Source organism: Phyllopteryx taeniolatus, chromosome 11 (assembly GCF_024500385.1).
Source record: "Phyllopteryx taeniolatus isolate TA_2022b chromosome 11, UOR_Ptae_1.2, whole genome shotgun sequence".
NCBI classification, from domain to species: domain Eukaryota; kingdom Metazoa; phylum Chordata; class Actinopteri; order Syngnathiformes; family Syngnathidae; genus Phyllopteryx; species Phyllopteryx taeniolatus.
In genome coordinates, this window is record NC_084512.1 from 28,071,362 (window position 1) to 28,090,942 (window position 19,581).

Sequence of the window (19,581 nt, forward strand, 5' to 3'; positions counted from 1 at the left end):
AATAAAGATTTAGAGGAACACTATTTTATCTTTGCAAGGAGGGAAGATATACCGTGATGGAAGCGTTTTGGTGGCACCACAGGAAAAAAAAAAAAGACAAAAAAGAGTTCACGTTATATATAGGTGCTGCTCATTGTGGGGAAACTTAATTTAGTTAAGTACAGTGAACTGCCGTTTATAGATGAAACTGATATAGGGAGACCATATAAAAACATTTTAAGGAATATTTTTCCGCTCCTATATCCTTTAAACATGTTTAAATGTCACGATTAGGTTATTTGAAGGCAAGGCAAAAACGTGGAAGACCCAAGTGCAGGGAAGCAGGGAGGCAAGGCGGGAGTCTCCAAAAATTATATTTGAGTTCCAAAAAAAAAAAAAAGGGGAAAACAAGCAACACGGATAAAGCAAACTAAACAAAGCAAAGTAACAAAGAAACACTTGAATAAAGCAAAAATGGAAACAAAACATGACTGGTAACTAAGACGTGGCACAGACAGAGACGATGACACCTGACAATGACAATGAACCCACAAGAAGCGAAAGAAACCAGGGAACTAAATACAAACAGATTGGCGAGACAACGAGGAACACCTGCACAAGACGCGAGTGGCTGGAGAGAGCTGATTGGTCGACACAAGGGAGAAGGTTGACGACAACAATAACTAAATGAGCACACGACATGAACAACATGGAAAACAGGGAACAAAACTAAACACAACCAAAACCAAAACCCAGACCATGACATGAGACTTACTAAAACACACGCACATTTATTCAAACACACTTTTTAAAAGTATTCCTTTAGCACCTGTTCTCAATCTCTTGCTGTCAAGAAATGTGCGACTATCATATAACATGACTTTGCGACAAGGAAAAGAAGGCTCGTCTCTCACTCACACACTTCTCCAAATAAGAGGCAGCGAAAGTTTATACGTAAACGGAAAGTACCTGATCATCATTGGAACAAAAACATTTTACTCAACGTAACGATTTCATTACACTGATATCAATCAATGCCAGCGTTGCTATTGATGATTATTTGAATGACTTTTTAGACAAATTGACTACTTGCTCTGTACAGTGGTATTCCTCAGGGCTCAGTCATAGGGCCCTCCATTTTTTAAACATGCAACGTTACACTTGGAATGCAAGTGTTACTCTTCAAACCAAAATGGCTACGCCCTGTGCAATCGTACGCATGGGTCCTTGAGACTTTTTCGCGTATGCTCTCATAATAAATGTGTACCCAATTTCACGTCGATTGCTCAAATTTGAGTTAGGGGCTCATTTTTAAACTGACACATAAAATAATTGACAACTAAACATCGTATATTTAAACACCCAATTGTTCAACCAAACCATCACATTTCATCTCAGGAAAGTCCGCTAGCCTAATGCTAACATATAATATGAAATGCCATAGACAGGCTAACCTAAATGAACATTGTTGTCACGATTATTCTAAACCTTGTGGAAGTATTAAAAAATAGTTTAAACAAACATAGAACTGTTTGTATTTCCGAACTGTTCGTAGGGTGAATGTTTGTGAATAATAAAAGTTTGTGATACAGTGAGGCACGTGAAAGATGAACTGCGATGTAGTGGAAGAGCAACTTTTTATGCAAAAAATATATTGGGTTATTGTTCGTCATCTGTAAGAAAAAAAAATAGTCGCGTTAATGTAAAATATTAAAAATAGTTCAAATGTATGACTTTTGAAAAGTTATGCATCAGTAATTTACTTCTGTACACGACGACAACAAAAAAATATCAGTGACTTTGAAGGCTTCCATGATGAAAGTTTTGATGACAAAACATTCTCCATGTGATGATGATGATGATGATGGTGATGGTGATGGTGATGATGATGGCGAGCATGACAAATGCGTGTTGCGTGTGTGCTCCAGACCGACCGACCACCGGCCTGTCTGCCACCTGAATCTCGTTCCAAAGATTCCAAATGATTAATTCCTCCGTAATGGGCATCGATGCTTGCATCTTAGCACTTTTGGAAATGGCCGTCTGGTACTAATTGTCTATTGGAGTGTGCGCCGCATGCAGATGTTTGTTTGAGGAGACGACAAGGACGAGGTGGCGTAAATCAAACGTTGAACTGCTAACTTTGCATGATTCGATTCAGAAAGACACAATGGACAAATTCGTTTCGCACTTCACACCGTCGATGGTCAAATCGATGCATTTTCAAGTTTAAAACTTCAGAAAGAATATGATCAAAATTAATGAGCTTAATTATCTAACTTTTTCTGCTAGCTTTTTAAAAATGATATATATTTATGTTCACAGCGTATAGTTTTTCATCGGCACAGTATGTTAAATGGCAGCTAGCAGTGACGCAAGAGGTGTGAAATATGTCACTTCAACAATTTTTACAGTGTTTTCTCTCGCTTCCCGAATGAGTTTATTTTGTTTTAATGCAAAGATCTAGTTGCTCGGGTCATATTGACCCATGAAAACTTTTGTTGTCCCAGAGAAACAAACAGCAGGTGGGTTACAAAATGTTGATTATTGTGCACATCCTGTTTCTCATATTTTTATTTTAGCCTCTGACGTGGCTTAATAAGCAGACGATGTAAGAAGTCGTTGTTGTCATTTTTTTAGCAGCTGCTGAGGGAGCGTCAGCAGATGGCCAGTCGTCCGTTCGCGTCGGTAGCGGTGGCGTTGGAGGCGTGCCCCGACCGCGAGGCCTGGCTACAGGTGAGCGCTTTGAGTGTTCGCTTTTTCTAATTGGTTTCCTTTGCTGTTAGCAGCATTAGCTTTTGATACTAAAGTCATAAACCTGTTCGGCTAAGCGATCTACTTGGCGATGCGGTGATATTTGCGTTTGGCCGCGTCATGCGCCACATGCTCCGTTTTGATCGTGAAGGTTGTTGTTGGGGTCGTCTTCCAATTGGTGATGTTCTGTACGGGACTGGTCATGTTGTTTTCGTGCTCGTGGATGTTCTCTTTCAAGCGTCGGGAATGTTGACATTTGATGTGGATTGTTGATGTCCTCTTTGTGATTGTTGACCTTATCTTTGTTTTTCTGGATGTTCTCCTGCGATTTTCGATATCGTCTTTGATTGTTGACATTTTCTGTTTCTGTTCTGCTCCGATTGTGAGCGTTCTCTTTGGGATCATTGTTGTTATGTTTGTGATCTTCTCTGTGATTGTCAGCATTTTATTTTGATTGTTGACGTCGCCCTCGTAAATGTGGACGTTCTGTTCCGGCGCACGCTCCTTTAAGTGCGCTTTGAGCTTCACCGGCGAAGGTGCGCGTCCATCTCGACGGCGCGCTTAACGACGCAACATCTGCTGGGTTGCGAGGGCGTGCTAATTGCACACTAAAGCACGTTTACGCGCCGCTCCCTCTTTTTTATGTGATGCTAAGTCGTCGTCATCCGCCCATTACACGCCGCGCGTCTGTGGAACGCAACAGCTGTTGTTGTGTTGAACGCCGTGCTATTTTACTGCGTGTTTACGCAAATTATGCATTTATTTTTTTTAAGTAGAGCTGTGAAACCGCAAGACATTAATGCAATCTGCGAGGTAGCGCTCGTCTCCTGTTGCCTCACGGATGAAAAGTGATTGTTCTCACACCGCATCGCAGCTTCGTAGCAAAACGTGACGAGCGCCACATCCTTAACTCGGAATATACATTCAATTATTTGGACTAGCGGCTAGTCTATCATTTGTCATACGTGCCCTGACATTTGTTGGCAACCAATCAATTATTAACCCAAAACACCTGGCACAGTTCAAACGTAAAACAGGTGTTGACCTCCCAAAGTGCAAAAGGGCGAATATTGACTCGCAAAAAGTCCCAAATATTTTGGATGATTTTATTTTCACACACACAAATCACTTTTCTTTTCTTTTTCTCCTTTTTTTTTTGGTTTTCCCTATTTTTCCTTCCAGCTCGGCACACTTCACCTTTCACCTTTGAAAATGGCACCTTACACACTCTTAGCCACTGTGACAAAACAAACAAACAAACACAAAGTTCCCCAGCCGTACAGTGTACACCCCAATACTTGTTAGGCGCCTTCGCCCCCTTCACCCCCACTTTGCCCCGCGATCGGCTCCGTGCGTTCGCACCTTTGTGACTGATTAACAGCGAGCTGCCATTTTGAAAATGTCGCTTCAAGTAAGCCATCCATCAATTTCCGACACGCTCATTTAATGTGGCGTCTTGACTCTGCCATGGCGGGCGGGCCTTTAATGTAGATCTGCACGCAGGGGAGGAAGACGGCGATGAAGAATATTTACGACGGGTGAGCGTGAGGATGTTTGCGACGAGGTACACAACGAAACGCGCACACACACTGCAGGTGAGCCTCCACTCGTTTGTCCGATAAAAGAGAACAAAAACTACGTCCGTGTCGCTCATTTCAAGAATAATCTTCCTATTGTCTTTTATTTATGAAGCAAATTATTCGATGGATTTATTGATTTGAAATGCCACCGGCCGGTGAAGGATTTAACGTGGGGGGCAAATGCGGAGAGAGAAAAAAAAAAGAATAACACGAACAAAGAGATGACGACACCTGACGATAAAACAAGGAGAAACGACAAGTGCTTGTCTCTGGTTCGGCGGTCAGCTGCGCTCGTGGCCCTCGCCTAACAATTTTGCACATTTTGTAATAAATGATGTTTTCTGATAGAAAGATGAGCGAACACAGCCGGCTGAACCGGCAGTCCATGTTTGTTTAAGCACACCAGTGACATTCTGAGATTGAGGAGCAAAGTTCATATGTAGTCTTCTTCTTAGATATACAGCTACAGATACAATGAGAGTGTTTCGACGATATAGTGCGAAGTACGTGAAGTACACGGAGCGCACGTAGTTGGAGTTGTGTGCGCGTCGATATCGTGTGTTGCAGTGTGTGCGTTGTTGTTCTGCGGAGGGTCGGCTGAGATCTTTTGTGCTCATGAGACGATTTTGTTCACCTTTTCTTGGTGTTCGCGAGCGGGTCGATAATAATCCTCCTCATCCATCGATATCACACCCGCGGCAGGAAAAATTGCATTTTCGCCAGCCGTCGCCATGACGGCCTTGTGTGCGCGTGATGTTTGTGTGTTTGCGTGTTTATTTGAGCGGGTAAGCGCATTCATCTCTCCAATGCTAAGAACGGTTAAAGGGGAAAAAATGGTGGCGATGTGAAAGCGATAGAAAATAATGACGAAGACAAGTTGACGAGGCGTCGGGGGGGACGCGCTTAATTTGCGGCGAGAGCGACAAGAGGAGAGAAGACCTCGCTGTCGTCCTCCACTTGCAGACCACTCGAGTGGACATTTTCCTACGCAGGTGTGCGGTTTGACCTGCTGTCTACCACCTGTGACGAGGAGAAGACAACGGTGATGACGGTGATGTCGTAGGATGAATCAGTCGAGGAATTAGACCACGAGGAGCTAATTAGCTCCGCGTCATTTATCAAGTGGCATGAAAACATTTATATATATATATATATATATATATTACTTTATTACATTTATTTTGTTGTTTTTATTATTTTATTACTATTATTGTTGTTGCTTTTTTATGAACTTATTCACGTGTGTTTTTTTTTTATCTATTATGTGTTTATTTTTATTTACTTGCTTATTTGTTATTCACTTTTTTATATCCATTATTTACTTGTAATTATGACTTCTTGACTTTTTACTTGATTCGTTCATTTTGTATTATTCTATGTACTTATTAGTCACTTATTGTTATTCGCTTGTCCGTGACTTTCTTTTTGCCATTTTCTGTTGACATTGTTGATTTGACATGTAGTTGTTTACTAGTCATTAGTAATTAGTTTGTTGTTGTTGTTGTTGTTGTTCACTTGCAATTTTCTCCTCGTTATGTGTTTATTATGTATGTATTTATGTAATTGTTACCTAGGGACTTGTGATTTCCTTGCTGCGCCACCGTTGAACTGAAGAATGCGAAGGTGTGTATTTGTTGTTGATCTGCCGCAGCATCTCCTCGATTGCAGGGATAAAGCTGCCACTTTGCACCCGAACGCCGTCTGAGCCTTGAAGGGATTTTTTTTATTTATTATTCTTCTTGTTGCCCTCAGGAAAAAAAAAACTACCTCAAACGATGTGGACATCCCCCCCCAGGAAAAAAAAACAACCCCCGCGCCCCCCACCACCCTTCCCTCACGTCGACATCCTCAGGCTACAAGATGAATCTTCACGCTCTAACTCCACATTTTCACTCCTTTTCTTTGAGACACACACACACACACACACACACACACGCGCACGCGACTCCCCAGGGAGGAGCTCCATAGAGCCGTCCCATTTTTTAGGACGTTGAGAAGATTGGACACGAGCACTTTGCGCACGGCGGGGGCCGACACGGATGGACGCCCCGATGGGTTGCGGGGGAAGCGGGGTCGGGCGACGGGCCGGGCGGGGGGGGGGGGTGCTCGTTATCGACACGACCGTGTTCTCGGAACTCGGGAGGTTTTGGGGAAGGTCTGCTTCAATCTCGATCAAAAGTGGAAGCGGGGGATGAGTCGTTCTGACCGACAAGAGCTTCAACGCCTCAAATTCGGGTTGCAATGCAGGGTTACTGTTTCAGAGGAGGGTCTCATGGCTGAATTTGGGTTTTTAATGAAGGTCTCGTGGCTGAATTTGGGTTTTCAATGAAGGTCTCAAGGCTGAATTTAGGTTTTCAATGAGGGTCTCAAGGCTGAATTTAGGTTTTCAATGAGGGTCTCAAGGCTGAATTTGGGTTTTCAATGAGGGTCTCATGGCTGAATTTGGGTTTTCAATGAGGGTCTCAAGGCTGAATTTGGGTTTTCAATGAAGGTCTCATGGCTGAATTTGGGTTTTAAATGAAGGTCTCAAGGCTGAATTTGGGTTTTCAATGAGGGTCTCGTGGCTGAATTTGGGTTTTAAATGAAGGTCTCAAGGCTGAATTTGGGTTTTCAATGAGGGTCTCAAGGCTGAATTTGGGTTTTCAATGAAGGTCTCAAGGCTGAATTTAGGTTTTCAATGAGGGTCTCATGGCTGAATTTGGGTTTTTAATGAAGGTCTCGTGGCTGAATTTGGGTTTTCAATGAAGGTCTCAAGGCTGAATTTAGGTTTTCAATGAGGGTCTCAAGGCTGAATTTAGGTTTTCAATGAGGGTCTCAAGGCTGAATTTGGGTTTTCAATGAGGGTCTCATGGCTGAATTTGGGTTTTCAATGAGGGTCTCAAGGCTGAATTTGGGTTTTCAATGAAGGTCTCATGGCTGAATTTGGGTTTTCAATGAGGGTCTCGTGGCTGAATTTGGGTTTTAAATGAAGGTCTCAAGGCTGAATTTGGGTTTTCAATGAGGGTCTCAAGGCTGAATTTGGGTTTTCAATGAAGGTCTCAAGGCTGAATTTAGGTTTTCAATGAGGGTCTCATGGCTGAATTTGGGTTTTTAATGAAGGTCTCGTGGCTGAATTTGGGTTTTCAATGAAGGTCTCAAGGCTGAATTTGGGTTTTCAATGAGGGTCTCAAGGCTGAATTTGGGTTTTCAATGAGGGTCTCATGGCTGAATTTGGGTTTTCAATGAGGGTCTCAAGGCTGAATTTGGGTTTTCAATGAAGGTCTCATGGCTGAATTTGGGTTTTCAATGAGGGTCTCGTGGCTGAATTTGGGTTACAAATTAGGGTTTCAAGTTTCTTCTCTGGGCTACAGGCTTTTCAAGCCTGTGTTATGGTTTCAATCAAAGGGTATGGTTTCAAGTTATAGAGTCAAACCTCGTTTAGGATTTCAAACAGGAGTTAGGGTTTTAAACAGTTGTTAGGGTTTCAGATTAGGGTAAGGTTTTGGGTTTAGGGTTAGAACCTGGAGTTTGGGTTTGAAATTATGGTATTAAGCCTAAATTAGTATTTCAAACAAAGGTTAGTGCTTCCGGTTATGGTTTTAATTAAACAAGACTTCGGGTTTCAAGTCAGTGTTGCAGGCAGGGGTTAGGATGTTAAATTAAGGCTTCAAGCCTAAATTAGGGTTTTAAACAAGAGTTAATGTTTCAAATTGTTTTTACATAAGAGTTTGGGGTTTAAATCACGGTGTTCAAGTTTTGAAGAAGGGTTAAAACAAGGTCTTTAAACAAGGGTTTCAGTTTCAAATTAGGCTTTCAAGGCAGGTTGCAGGTGTCAAACGACAGTCAGGACTTCAAATTGTCTTTTAAACAAGGCTTAGGATTTAAAATGATCGTTAGGGTTTCAAATGAAGATTTCAAACTAATGGTAAGATTCCAAGCCAGGGTTAAGAGTTTTCAAACAAAGGCTAGGTTTTCGCCTTCTGCTTTCAAGCCGTGGGTAGGGTTTGGAGCCTGGGTAAGAGGTTTCACACAAGCACGATTGTATTGTTTGAACTTCGACTGCCGACCACCCGCCCACCGCGCTGCCTGCGCAACTCGAGCGTCGACGAACGAATGTGTCAATGTCGCCGCAAAACCCTCCGGGGAGCAGGCCGCCCCCTTAACAGACCTTTTTGACATTATGGGATGTTTTTCGTGCGTTAAGGTAACGCCGGTCGCCGAGGACGACGTTCATCCAAAGTTCAGGAAACGGCGGAAAGACGTTTCGATTCTCATTTCCAACCGCAAGTCACGTCTGCTTTTGACATTATGAAAGATCTTCACGTCTTGTACTGTTTCCTAAGACTTGAACAAGACCTTGACGAACCCCTGCGCACAACTCTTTTTGCAGACCCGGCACCAAAACCGCATCCGGCGCGCAAAGCGGACATTAGGGCCATTCGTACCGCAACCTGACCCGCTAAAATAACATCCACGATTTTACCCTTAAATTGGCAAACAGCTGAAATATCTTGCTGCAATGTTTCTATCATAGCGTTGGGGGTGTTCAAATTCAATTTGACATGGCAACATGACAATTGATAGGCATGTCTGTCGTGGCGACACCCACAAAACCAGCAACATTTTGGTTTAAAGTGGCCATTTGCAGTGGCAGTGAGATTCCCTCGCCATGTCTAACTGGCTTTGACTTGACAACATGACAATTGGTAAACGTGAGTGGCGTGACGATTCATTCATCAATATATCGATGTATCCATTTATACAATTGACCCACCGCTCCCCCTTTGTTTTATGACAAAACAATACAATTAATCAACCTTTATTCAGAAGACTCATAGTCCATTCGAAAACACATACAGTACACAATAAGGCACATTAAAGGAAAAGTTTCATCTTTAATGGCCATAATTAGTTTTTCCGCCGACAACAATGAGAGTCTCAGAAGAAATGTCCCCTGCGCTGTCCACTAGGCAGGTTTTTATTTCACATTCACACTGGATGAATTTTTGACTCAAAAGTTACTGAATCGATTTCCAGCCACTGGATCATTTCCGATCGGATCTTAATGAACCAATGTCGTCCTTGAATCGAATCGGCAACCATAAATCGTGATATGAATCGAATCTAAAACGAACCCTTACGCCCTTAGTAGACGTGTATCGTGAGGAGACCCACAAAAAATTCTCAAGAAGTCACGCTTGAAAAGACACAGAAAGTCTGCCATTTTGGTTTCAAGCAGCAGCCATTTTAGGGTTGTTCTTCTTTCCACCCACCATGTGTAGGATTTGTGTGTGTGTCGGCACGGTTAATTGTCAGGTCTTGGCGTGCGACCTTTGTGGCGTAGCTGAGCATAAAGGTTGAACGCGATCGATAGCGCGGAAACATCATCCGTAGCGTCGGATGTCGTAACGCGATGCCCACCATCTCGTCTCGCCGGTGCCCGTAAAGATTTGATTTTGCGTGTACTTAATGTTCATGCGTGCGTATGTGTGCATTTGCAGGCGGCGCCGAAGGCCATCGCCACGGAGCCGTGTTGGGGGAGCGGAGCCGCCGTTCTCACCGTGCTGATGTTTTTACCCAGAATGTCGTGTGGAACGCCGCCGCCAGGACAATCTGGTACACGCGTCAACTTTTAAGTTTCATTTTTATTTTTTTTTTCTTTGAAATAAGCAGAGATCTGCTAGCTCCTGAGCACAAAAAGGTTTCAAGAAGCCACGCCCTTGGGATCATTTGGGTTGTTTCCGGGGGTGCTTCAAAAACCAAATAAGTATCGTCCTGGTTGCTGCCAAATTTGAGGCAACTACACCAGACAGATGAAGGAATCGAACTTGTGAAGAGTTTTAGTTTTCGTGATTGTGTGTGGGTGAAGCATGGCAGCAAAGTTTGATGACTGGCAATAAAACTTTTTAAAAAAAAATTTAAGTCAACCCCTGGAGCCAAATTTGTTCGGCAACATGAAATTTGGTTGGCCCATTTGTCATGAGGAGACTCCAAAAAGTCTCAAAAAGCCATGCCTGAAAAGACCCGGGAAATCTGCCATTTTGGTTCAAAGCGGCCAGTTTCAGCTCATTTCAGTAATTGTCGGGTGTCTTTCCAAAAGATTTATTTCTGATTGCTTCTAAATTTTAAGCACGTATACTAAACAGACGGACGGCACTACTTTGCGAATAATAGGAGTTTCTGTTGTTGTGAGCGGGCGGAGCATGATACCAAAGTTTGATAAGTGACCATAAAAGGGGTCAACAAGATACAGGAAGTCTGCCATTTTGGTTCAAAGTGGCCTTTTAGTGACAATTTGGTCACTTCCATGGTCCTTTTCAATAAAGACACAATTGTAGTAATTCAGTTCTTGAACTTAAAACTAAAGATCAGCAAACAAAAGTCAGTTTATTGGCCTTCTTACGTACTTCCGATCTCGCCAAATAGTTCCCGGTTTACTTCCTGCTCCATTTACAACATTTGCCAACATTTACAACAGACAGCAAAATTGGAGCTCTTGAACTTTCTGAAAAATGAGGAAATATAATATTGTGAATAGTGCAGTGAGTTTAACCCGAAACTAATTTGCTGATGACGCGCGAGAGGGGAAGTGTCTCACAGACCTGGTTCACAAAGTCCATTAAGCAGCACGAAATTGGGCAGACGTATCAATCGCGAGCAGACCTCCCAATCTGGATCGATGCCGTCGACTCTCCTGACGCCGTGAGATCATGTGACACTCGATAGCCCCGAAACACCTCACGAGATCTTCCCAACTGGACCCTCAAAGCTTTTTGCTCACTCGGCACAAATCTTTTGTGTTCAGTCTCAATTTTGTCTTCTCGCCTGCAGCTTTCGCGTCTTTCGTCGTTGTTGAGGGTTGGATTTGGGGTTAAGGGTAGAGTCAGGGTTGGTAGCTGTTGTTATGGTAAGGGTTAGTCACATCCCACTTCTAATTAAAATTCGATAGCCGTTCATGAACTTCCCCGTTACGGCGAAGCGTCTCCTGGCTTTAGTTTAAAAAAAAAAAAGTGTAAAACCACCAGGGAGCGTGAAAGTGGAGATAAAAGAGGAGGCGCCCACCCGCGTCCCCCCCCCCCCCCCCCCTTGCCTCCCCCAGGGAGACTCTCAGAGGAGGGTCAGGCCGCCGTCCTCCATTGATGTCGGCCCTGCGCCAGCCTCGTCTACCGCCGGCCGGCCTCGCTGGGAGAAGCTTCAAGAGGAATACTCCATGAGGACGTTCCACTTTTAGCTGCTTTTTGTTTGCGCGGCGGCCTCCTTTGAGTCGCATCCCTCCAGGTTTTCCCACTAAACCACCCAGACCAAAGCAAAAATAACCATTTCAAAATAAAGAGGCATTTTAAAGTTAAAACATGGGGGCGGGGGGAAACTGAATCAATAAATACATACATTTCAAATTCTAAATTCTGAGTTTATTTTTGAAATAAGGAACTCAAAATGTAATTCAAAAAACATGACATAATTGCACAAATTGCATATTACATGAAAACACTACAATGTAATCAATAATGAAATCAATCAAATGAAATTAATAATTCTAATTCAACTAAATCAAAAATGAAATCAATCACATTCAATGAAAATGTTTGAATTATAAATAAATGCATTTCTTTTAAGTTCACAATACAAGACTGAATAACAAATCTAATAAAATTATTTAAAAAATCAAACTAAAATTCAGTTTAAAAAAACTATTGCCTTAACTACAGCAACATTCAATTAAGAAATACAATTTCACGTGATTATAATAACATTCAATTAAAAAGCAAACATGGAATCAATAATTAAAATGAATAATTCAACTGAAAAGAACATTTTAAATTCCACCAAATAATATGCTAAATAATTTTTGAAAAACTGGCGACCAGTTGAGGGTGTAACCCGCCTCTCGCCCGAAGATAGCTGGGATAGGCTCCAGCACGCCGCGACCCGCCGGACAGAAAATGGATGGATGGATTCAAATTTAAAATATAAAAACAATTAAACAATTATTACTTTTACTTTACCACAGATAGCTCCTCACAAAAAACAAACAAAAGGCAAAAGTTTTGTTATGAAATTGTTATGAAATAGGACAGGAAAAGTCTCCTCCCATCACAGATGCTTTTGTCCCGCGTTTCCGTGACGATGTTCACCAACGTGGCTAACGACATCGTTGTGCCACCTGCTTTGATGATTAAGGAAAGCAAAGTAAAGCACATTTATTTATCCGGCGCATTTCATACACAAGGTAACACAAAGTGCTTTACATGATTCAAATCATTGAAAAACAAAGCAAAAAAACAGCTGATAAACATTTAAAACAAAGAGGAAAAACAAATAAAATACAAATACGATCAAAACAGCGTACAGTGCAAGAAATAAAAGTGGAAATGCTCTAAAAAGCATGAGAAAACAAAACTTTTTTAACCTGGACTTCAAAACATGCACACTTGGGGCAACAACGTCTTCCATTTGTGTGCAGCATAATCGCCAAATGCTGCTTCACCGTGTTTGCGTTGGACTCTGCGCTCCGCTATTTGACCCGGGTCTGTCCATCTCAAAGCCCTACTGGCTTTATATTCCATTAGCATTCCATTCATGTGTTCAGGACCCAAACCGTTTAGTGATTTATAGACCAGTAGCAGAACTTTAAAATCTATTCTCAAGCTGACTGGAAGCCAGTGTAAAGACTTTGGAATTGGAGTCATATGCTCTGACCTCTTTGTTCTGGTCAGAACTCGAGCTGCAGCATTCGGAATGAGCTGCAGCTGTTTTAATGCTCTTTTTAGGGAGTGCAGTCAGAAGACCATTACAATAGTCAAGTCTACTTGAGATAAAAGCATGGATGAACTTCTCCTGGTCTGCTTGACACATGCAAGCTCTGGATATGTTCTTCAGATGGTGGAAGGCAGTTTTAGTTTAATTTAGGTGAAATAATATTTTAAATTAGGTTAATGTCACGCAAGTCAGCTGCCAAAACAATCCCAACAAAGCTTGCTGGCCCGCGTGCTCTTTTGATGACTTTTGAGCAATTTAATTTGCTAACTGATGTGAAAAAAGAGGCTTTGTCACACGTGGAATATTAATGTTGTTATTAAAAGTAATCCACTATACGCGGAACGTCACGTGACGTCCTGTGTGAGCTATGCTACGCTAACGAGCGTGACTACGATTTGATGACGTGACGGTTTGAACCCAAACTTGCTCAAATTTAGTTTTGTGTATGGCTAGCGTCTTTGGACAAAAGTTAAATACATTTCATATCATTTGTTCATACAAATAATACGATAATATAAATAATATATGTAAACATGGAATATTGTCATCTTTGTTGGCTCTGTGGTGACATTGCAGCCGTTTCAAGTTTGGACGGGTGCTCTGTCCCGATCCCCATCACCAATCCCCCGAACCGAACCGGGATCAAGTGCTTCGACCCGTTTTGCCGAATGCAGAAGTAGGTTGCGTGTATTCCGGATTGGTCAAAAGACACTAAGATGGAACCAAAAAGGTACAATTTGATGTAAATAGTATATTATAGATACATTTAAAGGGTTTGAAATGACAAACTCAGACAATCAATATCAAATGTCAAACGTTATTAGTGCTTTGAATGGAGGGCGTTTTTTTGATGGAGGCCGTCTTTCACACTAATGTTTCTTCCTATGTCACTTCCTGTTTGGTCCTCTGGGACGTTGGTGGCTGTTTTTATTCCTTTGGGACTTCCTACTTCTCCTGTGACTTTTTGTGACTTGTCTCTTACTTCCTGTTCGATGTTGTATGTCGCTTCCGATGTGACTTCCTGTTAGACTATGTGACTTCCTGGTTCTTGACATTAGCGACCTCTGGACTTTCTTCCTCTGACTTCCTGTTCGACTTTCTACATTAATTCCTGTTTGACTTCCTGTTTGTCTTCTTCTAGGACTTTCTGTGTATATTCCTATGTAACTTGCTGTTTAAATTTCAGTGTGACTTCCGATGTGAGTTCATATTTGTCTTTCTGTTCAACTTCCTGTTTGACTTCCTATGTAACTTCCTGTTTCTGTGTTAGTGACTTCCTGATTTTCTTCCTCTGACTTCGTTTCTTTACAGGACTGTCAGTTTGTTTTTGATGTTGCCTTTCTGCGTAACTCCCTGTTTGTATTCTTTTCTGACTTTATCTATCACTTCCTGTTTGACTTGTAAAACTAAAAAAAACACGCTGAAGTCATTTGAGCTTATTTGCTGTTGTGGGTGCATTTCGTAACACAAAGGACCATTCCGATGATCTTTTTCAACTACCTTCCGTCAGGCGTGGCCATCGCCAGCGCCCTGGTGGACGCCTCGTCGCAGCAGCGAGCGACGGACATCCGAGAGCGAGGCCCGGGCCTCAAGCAACGCAAACACGCTGTGCAGCACCAGGGGACTTGTGTTTGAACCCTGCGGTACACCACGCTGGGACCTCGAGTGATCTCCACCGGTGGAACAATTACGGAATGGAAATACGGATATTTTTCATCCGTGGTGGAAACTGAGTTCAATGAGGAAGTTGTTCAAAGCTTCCCACTTGGACATGAAGCTCAGATGAAGAATCTGACCCAGTAAATCCTGATGTCTCCTCTGGAAGCTGGAACATCTCGTTTGTTTGTTTGGTTTTTTTCACTTTTCCCAACAGCTATTCAGCATGTCGTCAGTGTCTCATTAATAAATCGTCTTGGACTCGTTGGTGAACTTGACACTACAGGAGGAGCTTCTAAGAGAAGCGTTCAAGCTACTGCTACTGATGGAATTTGTAGAGAAACTTCACGTTAATTATGCAACTTTGACAAATATTATTAAAACATGTTTTTTTTATGACAGACAGAAGACTAAAAATCACCCTCCTAATTTTTTCCCCCACAGTACATGTCTAATTTACGTTGTTTCTGTCCTGTTGTCCTTTGACTTTTGTTATTTTAATGTTGAATATGTTTCGTCTGTATTATTAGCATTATTTTAATGTATTAATTTTCTTATTAAGAAAGGCAGCCAAGCAGGGTATTGACAATAAAAAGAACTTTGCTACTGAATCACTCGTCTCACTAGCAGTTGCAAGCTTGATTTTTAGCACACCAAAATGTTTTGATTTTGCAGCAAAAAAGAAATGACTTGAAATGTTCTTTCAAGATAGTCGCATTTGTTTTTTGGGAGGAAAATGTTTTGTTTTTTTGTTTTTTTTTTAAGTACGACAATCATACAAGAATAAAGTTGTATAGTCGATGGACAAAAAAAACAACTTATCCCAAGATGTTGGTGATTATCATTATATATAATGAAAAATGGTTTGAAATCAAATGTTTTTCTACCAAAAGTCCACCATTTTATTTTAGCGAAGATTCTGTTTTTTTTTTCTGGAAAAAAATGACTATTATCGTAACATTGCAACTTTTTATTTAAAATGACGGTTTTTTTTTTTAAATATTGAAAATAAGTTTTGAAATGTGCTCCCCAAAATCATAATCTTATGAGGATAAAATATTTTTGGGGATTTCTTTTTTTAAATGATCATTTTGTTCTCATAACATGGCATTTTTTCCCCTCAGAATAATAATTCAAAATCTGAGGGAAGATAAATTGAATAATTTGTCTCTCAAATAAATCAGAGGAGGAAAGCGGAGTGCCCGGAGAAAACCCACGCAGGCACGGGGAGAACATGCAAACTCCACACAGGCGGCGCCGGGGATTGAACCCCGGTCCTCACAACTGTGAGGCAGACGTGCTAACCGGTCGTTCACCGTGCCGCCTAATATATCTTAATATATATCTTTTTTTCAAGAAAAAAAAAAACACTTTACAACAAAAGATGAGAATAAATTCAAAGTTGTCAAGATTGATGTTTTATTTCCAAAATTATTAAGAAATTATTAAATTATTAAAATTAGAAAATTGTAATCTTCCGAGAATAAAGTCAAATTTTTCAAGATTCAAATTTTCTATCCAAAAGAAAACAGTTTTAATCGTACGAGAAGACAGTTGTACTTTTTTCAATAAATAAAAAGTCATCTCAGGATGCTGGTGATGTTAAATTATTTCATCAATATTATTGTACAGTAACAAAAAACAAAACAAAAAAACCTTGTATGTGACATGCCAATTTAGCAGCGTTATGATTTGATTTGGATGAAAAGAAGTTCTTGGAAAAAATACAAACATTGTCAATGTTGAATAGAAGGTGATGGCTCCTGTGGAGGAACTTGAAGAGTAAGTCAAACGTTGGGCCTGCTGGTTGATGGAGGTCGATTTTATAGAAGAAAAAAAAAGGCTGACAAAGTTGATCTGACTTTTCTGTTTCAAGATGTTTTAAAAGGCGGCCGGCGGCCATTAGTGGGGAGATAAGTGCTGCTTTTGTGTACATGAAAGACGAGCGTTTTTAGCTGTAAGTGGACGGCTGGCAGCGACGCGGCTTCACACGTCAGCAAGAAAACAACCGAGGCCAACCCCCCACCCCCCCACCCCCCGGAGCTCTCCTTAATGCAGCCCACCACCACCACGCGCCCCGCCTCCCTTCATCCAGCCACGCGATGTTGGAAGATAAGATGTGTAGACGTTCAGCAGCGCTTTCTGTGACCTCATACACGTCCTTACCAAGTCGACAAAACGAAGGCCTCCATTCGTAAACGAGTATTACCACGAATATTCGAATCATATTGTGGAAATCAAATCTTATCTGGACAAAGGGGTCTTAATCTTACTGGTCATTATTTTTTTTCAAGACAAAGTCAAAATCTTACGGCAGTAATGTTAAGAAGTAGATTTTGGGTGATTTGGGGAAAATGTGCCAGAGAAAGTTGCGATTTTTTTAAAATATATTTTTTGGGGGCGGCACGGTGGCCGACTGGTTAGAGCGTCAGCCTCACAGTTCTGAGGTGCGGGGTTCAATCCCCGTCTCCGCCTGTGTGGAGTTTGCATGTTCTCCCCGTGCCTGCGTGGGTTTTCTCCGGGCACTCCGGTTTCCTCCCACATCCCAAAAACATGCATTAATTGGAGACTCTAAATTGCCCGTAGGCATGACTGTGAGTGCGAATGGTTGTTTGTTTGGATGTGCCCTGCGATTGGCTGGCAACCAGTTCAGGGTGTACCCCGCCTCCTGCCCGATGACAGCTGGGATAGGCTCCAGCACGCCCACGACCCTAGTGAGGAGAAGTGGCTCAGAAAATGGATGGATGGATATTTTTTGGGTGGATAAAATTTAGTTATTCATTCCATTCATCTTTAGTTCCACTTGTCCTCACGCGGGTCGCGGGTGTGCTGGAGCCAATTCCAGCGACCTCTGGGCGAGAGGCGGGGCACACCCTGAACTGGTCCAGCCAATCGCAGGGCACATACAAACAAGCGACCATTCGCTCTCACATTCACACCTTCGGGCAATTTAGAGTTGTCAATGAACCTAGCACGCATGTTTTTGGCATGTGGGAGGAAACCGGAGTACCCGGAGAAAAGCCACGCAGGTATAACCTGCCGGCCGTACAAACCTCCATTGCCCGTTTCTTTTATTCTGGTCGAGGTAAAACTTCAATGATTCGGCCGGATGAAAAGTGGAGCAATTTATTCGAAAATACAAAGTCAAACAATAAGGTTGGTGAAGGTTCAGCTCCTCCAATTGGTTCAGAGTAACGCCCATGGAAAAGAGACGGCAAAAGTTCTTTCCCGTTTGTTTTATGGCCAAAACGGCTTCCCGTCGTGACGTCATGCAGTCGCCGACCAATCCTAGCTTCAGCCTAGTCTTTGGGGTACGTTCGGAAATTCAGTCCGACGTTCCCACCGCGCCCGAGACCCCGCGGCACCCAGAGACAGAGCGTGCGCCACTAAAAAAAAACAACAACATTTTGTTCCCTTTAAAAAGGTTGTATTATTTTATTTAAAAAAATCTTGTTTATTCAAGATGAAATGTATTTCCAAAAATGGGCTGCATTTCTTCAATGTTTTCATGAATAAAAGTGTATTTTCTTAAGAGAAAATAATTATAACCTTCGGGAAAATGTCACATTTTTCTTTGAATGTGCTATTGAAAGAATAAAAGCAAACATATTTATTTATTTTTTTTAAAAGTTGCATTACTCGTGAAAAGAAATTTTAAGAAAAAGAATCAATGAAACTTTGAGGGGGTGAAATAAAGTAAATTATTTTCCTAAGAAAATATTTTGGGGTGATTTTCTTTTTTTCCTTTAAAGCAATCATATTGTTCCTCAAGTCTCATCTTTTGAGTAATGAGCCGTGTTTTCTCAAGAGAAAAATTGGAAGTTTTCATGAAAAAAATATTTTTCAGAGAATAAAATTGTACATTTTGAAAAAAATATATATGTTTTTGGTCAAAAAAGTCATATTTCACTGAATGAAAGAAGAAAACTATTGGAGAATAAATGCTGTATTTTTTGTAGTTTTCTAGAAAGAAGCTGTATTTTTGTGTAAAAAGATCCTATTTATTCAAGATAAAAAAAAATATCTCCCCCCCTCCTTTTTTCTTGTTCCCGCTGATGTCATTTAATCATTGGTGTGATGTGTCTGTGTAGATTATTTGCGGATTGAAACATTTTTTTTTTAATGAGTTTATAGGCTGGTGTGAGGACCGTCAAAGGCGTGATGCCGTTGAAAAGTTTGTTTGTGGAATCACAGAAGAGCTTTTGGGGCTTTATTGCTGGTATATTTCTTTTCGGACTGTAAAATTGCGGTGTTGGTTATTCCCGAAGGCATCCCGGAACGCTGTCGTATTCCGACGACGCATTTTAGTATTCAGCATCTATTCGTCACCTGGACACCAATTGGCTCGTGGGGACTCCTAGCGAAACCCCGGACACCCCCCGCTCACCTTGCCTTCGTCGTGTTTATGACGACTTTATTACAGCGCCCTCTCAAGTAGCGTCCGATAACGAGCTCAGGTGAGAGGGCGGCTCGTAGAAGATGACGATGTTTGCGATGCTAATAAGCAAAACGCTAACGACGACCATCGTTCGTCATCACCGCTTTACAACCAGCTGGCTAATGCTAACAGTGTATGTCACACGTAAAATCGAGTTTGTTGGTGTCATGCTAGCTGGCCAATGCTAATGGAGTATTTAAAAAATAGATGTGTGTTGTGGTTATATGAGCTGGCTAATGCTAACGTTGTGTGTAAAATAATGTGACCAAATAAAGTAACATTTTATTGAAAACAGCCCGCGACCCTGGTGAGGAGAAGCGGCTCAGAAAATGGATGGATGGATGAAAACAAATGTCTCACATGTTCAGGATGAAGTTGTATTTTTTCATGAAAAATATTCAAACATCTTCATAATTGATTTTTTTTAATGAAAAA

General features: G+C 41.6%; 1 protein-coding gene across 6 annotated transcripts in view; it reads left to right on the plus strand.

The window, feature by feature from the left end:
* Positions 1-15,319, plus strand: part of atrnl1a (attractin-like 1a) — a 106,315-nt gene extending 90,996 nt beyond the window's left edge. For 3 of the 6 annotated variants that reach the window (XM_061790191.1, XM_061790195.1, XM_061790194.1), the window contains exons 28-30: positions 2,620-2,715; positions 9,794-9,908; positions 14,563-15,319. In XM_061790191.1, coding sequence (XP_061646175.1) covers positions 2,620-2,715; positions 9,794-9,908; positions 14,563-14,687 — 336 coding nt within the window. In that variant the 3' untranslated portion in view covers positions 14,688-15,319. Of the gene's footprint in view, positions 1-2,619; positions 2,716-9,793; positions 9,909-13,628; positions 13,783-14,562 lie in introns of all 6 variants that reach the window. The other 3 variants (XR_009790832.1, XM_061790192.1, XM_061790193.1) reach the window with 3 other exon arrangements.
* Positions 15,320-19,581: the final 4,262 nt, after the last annotated feature.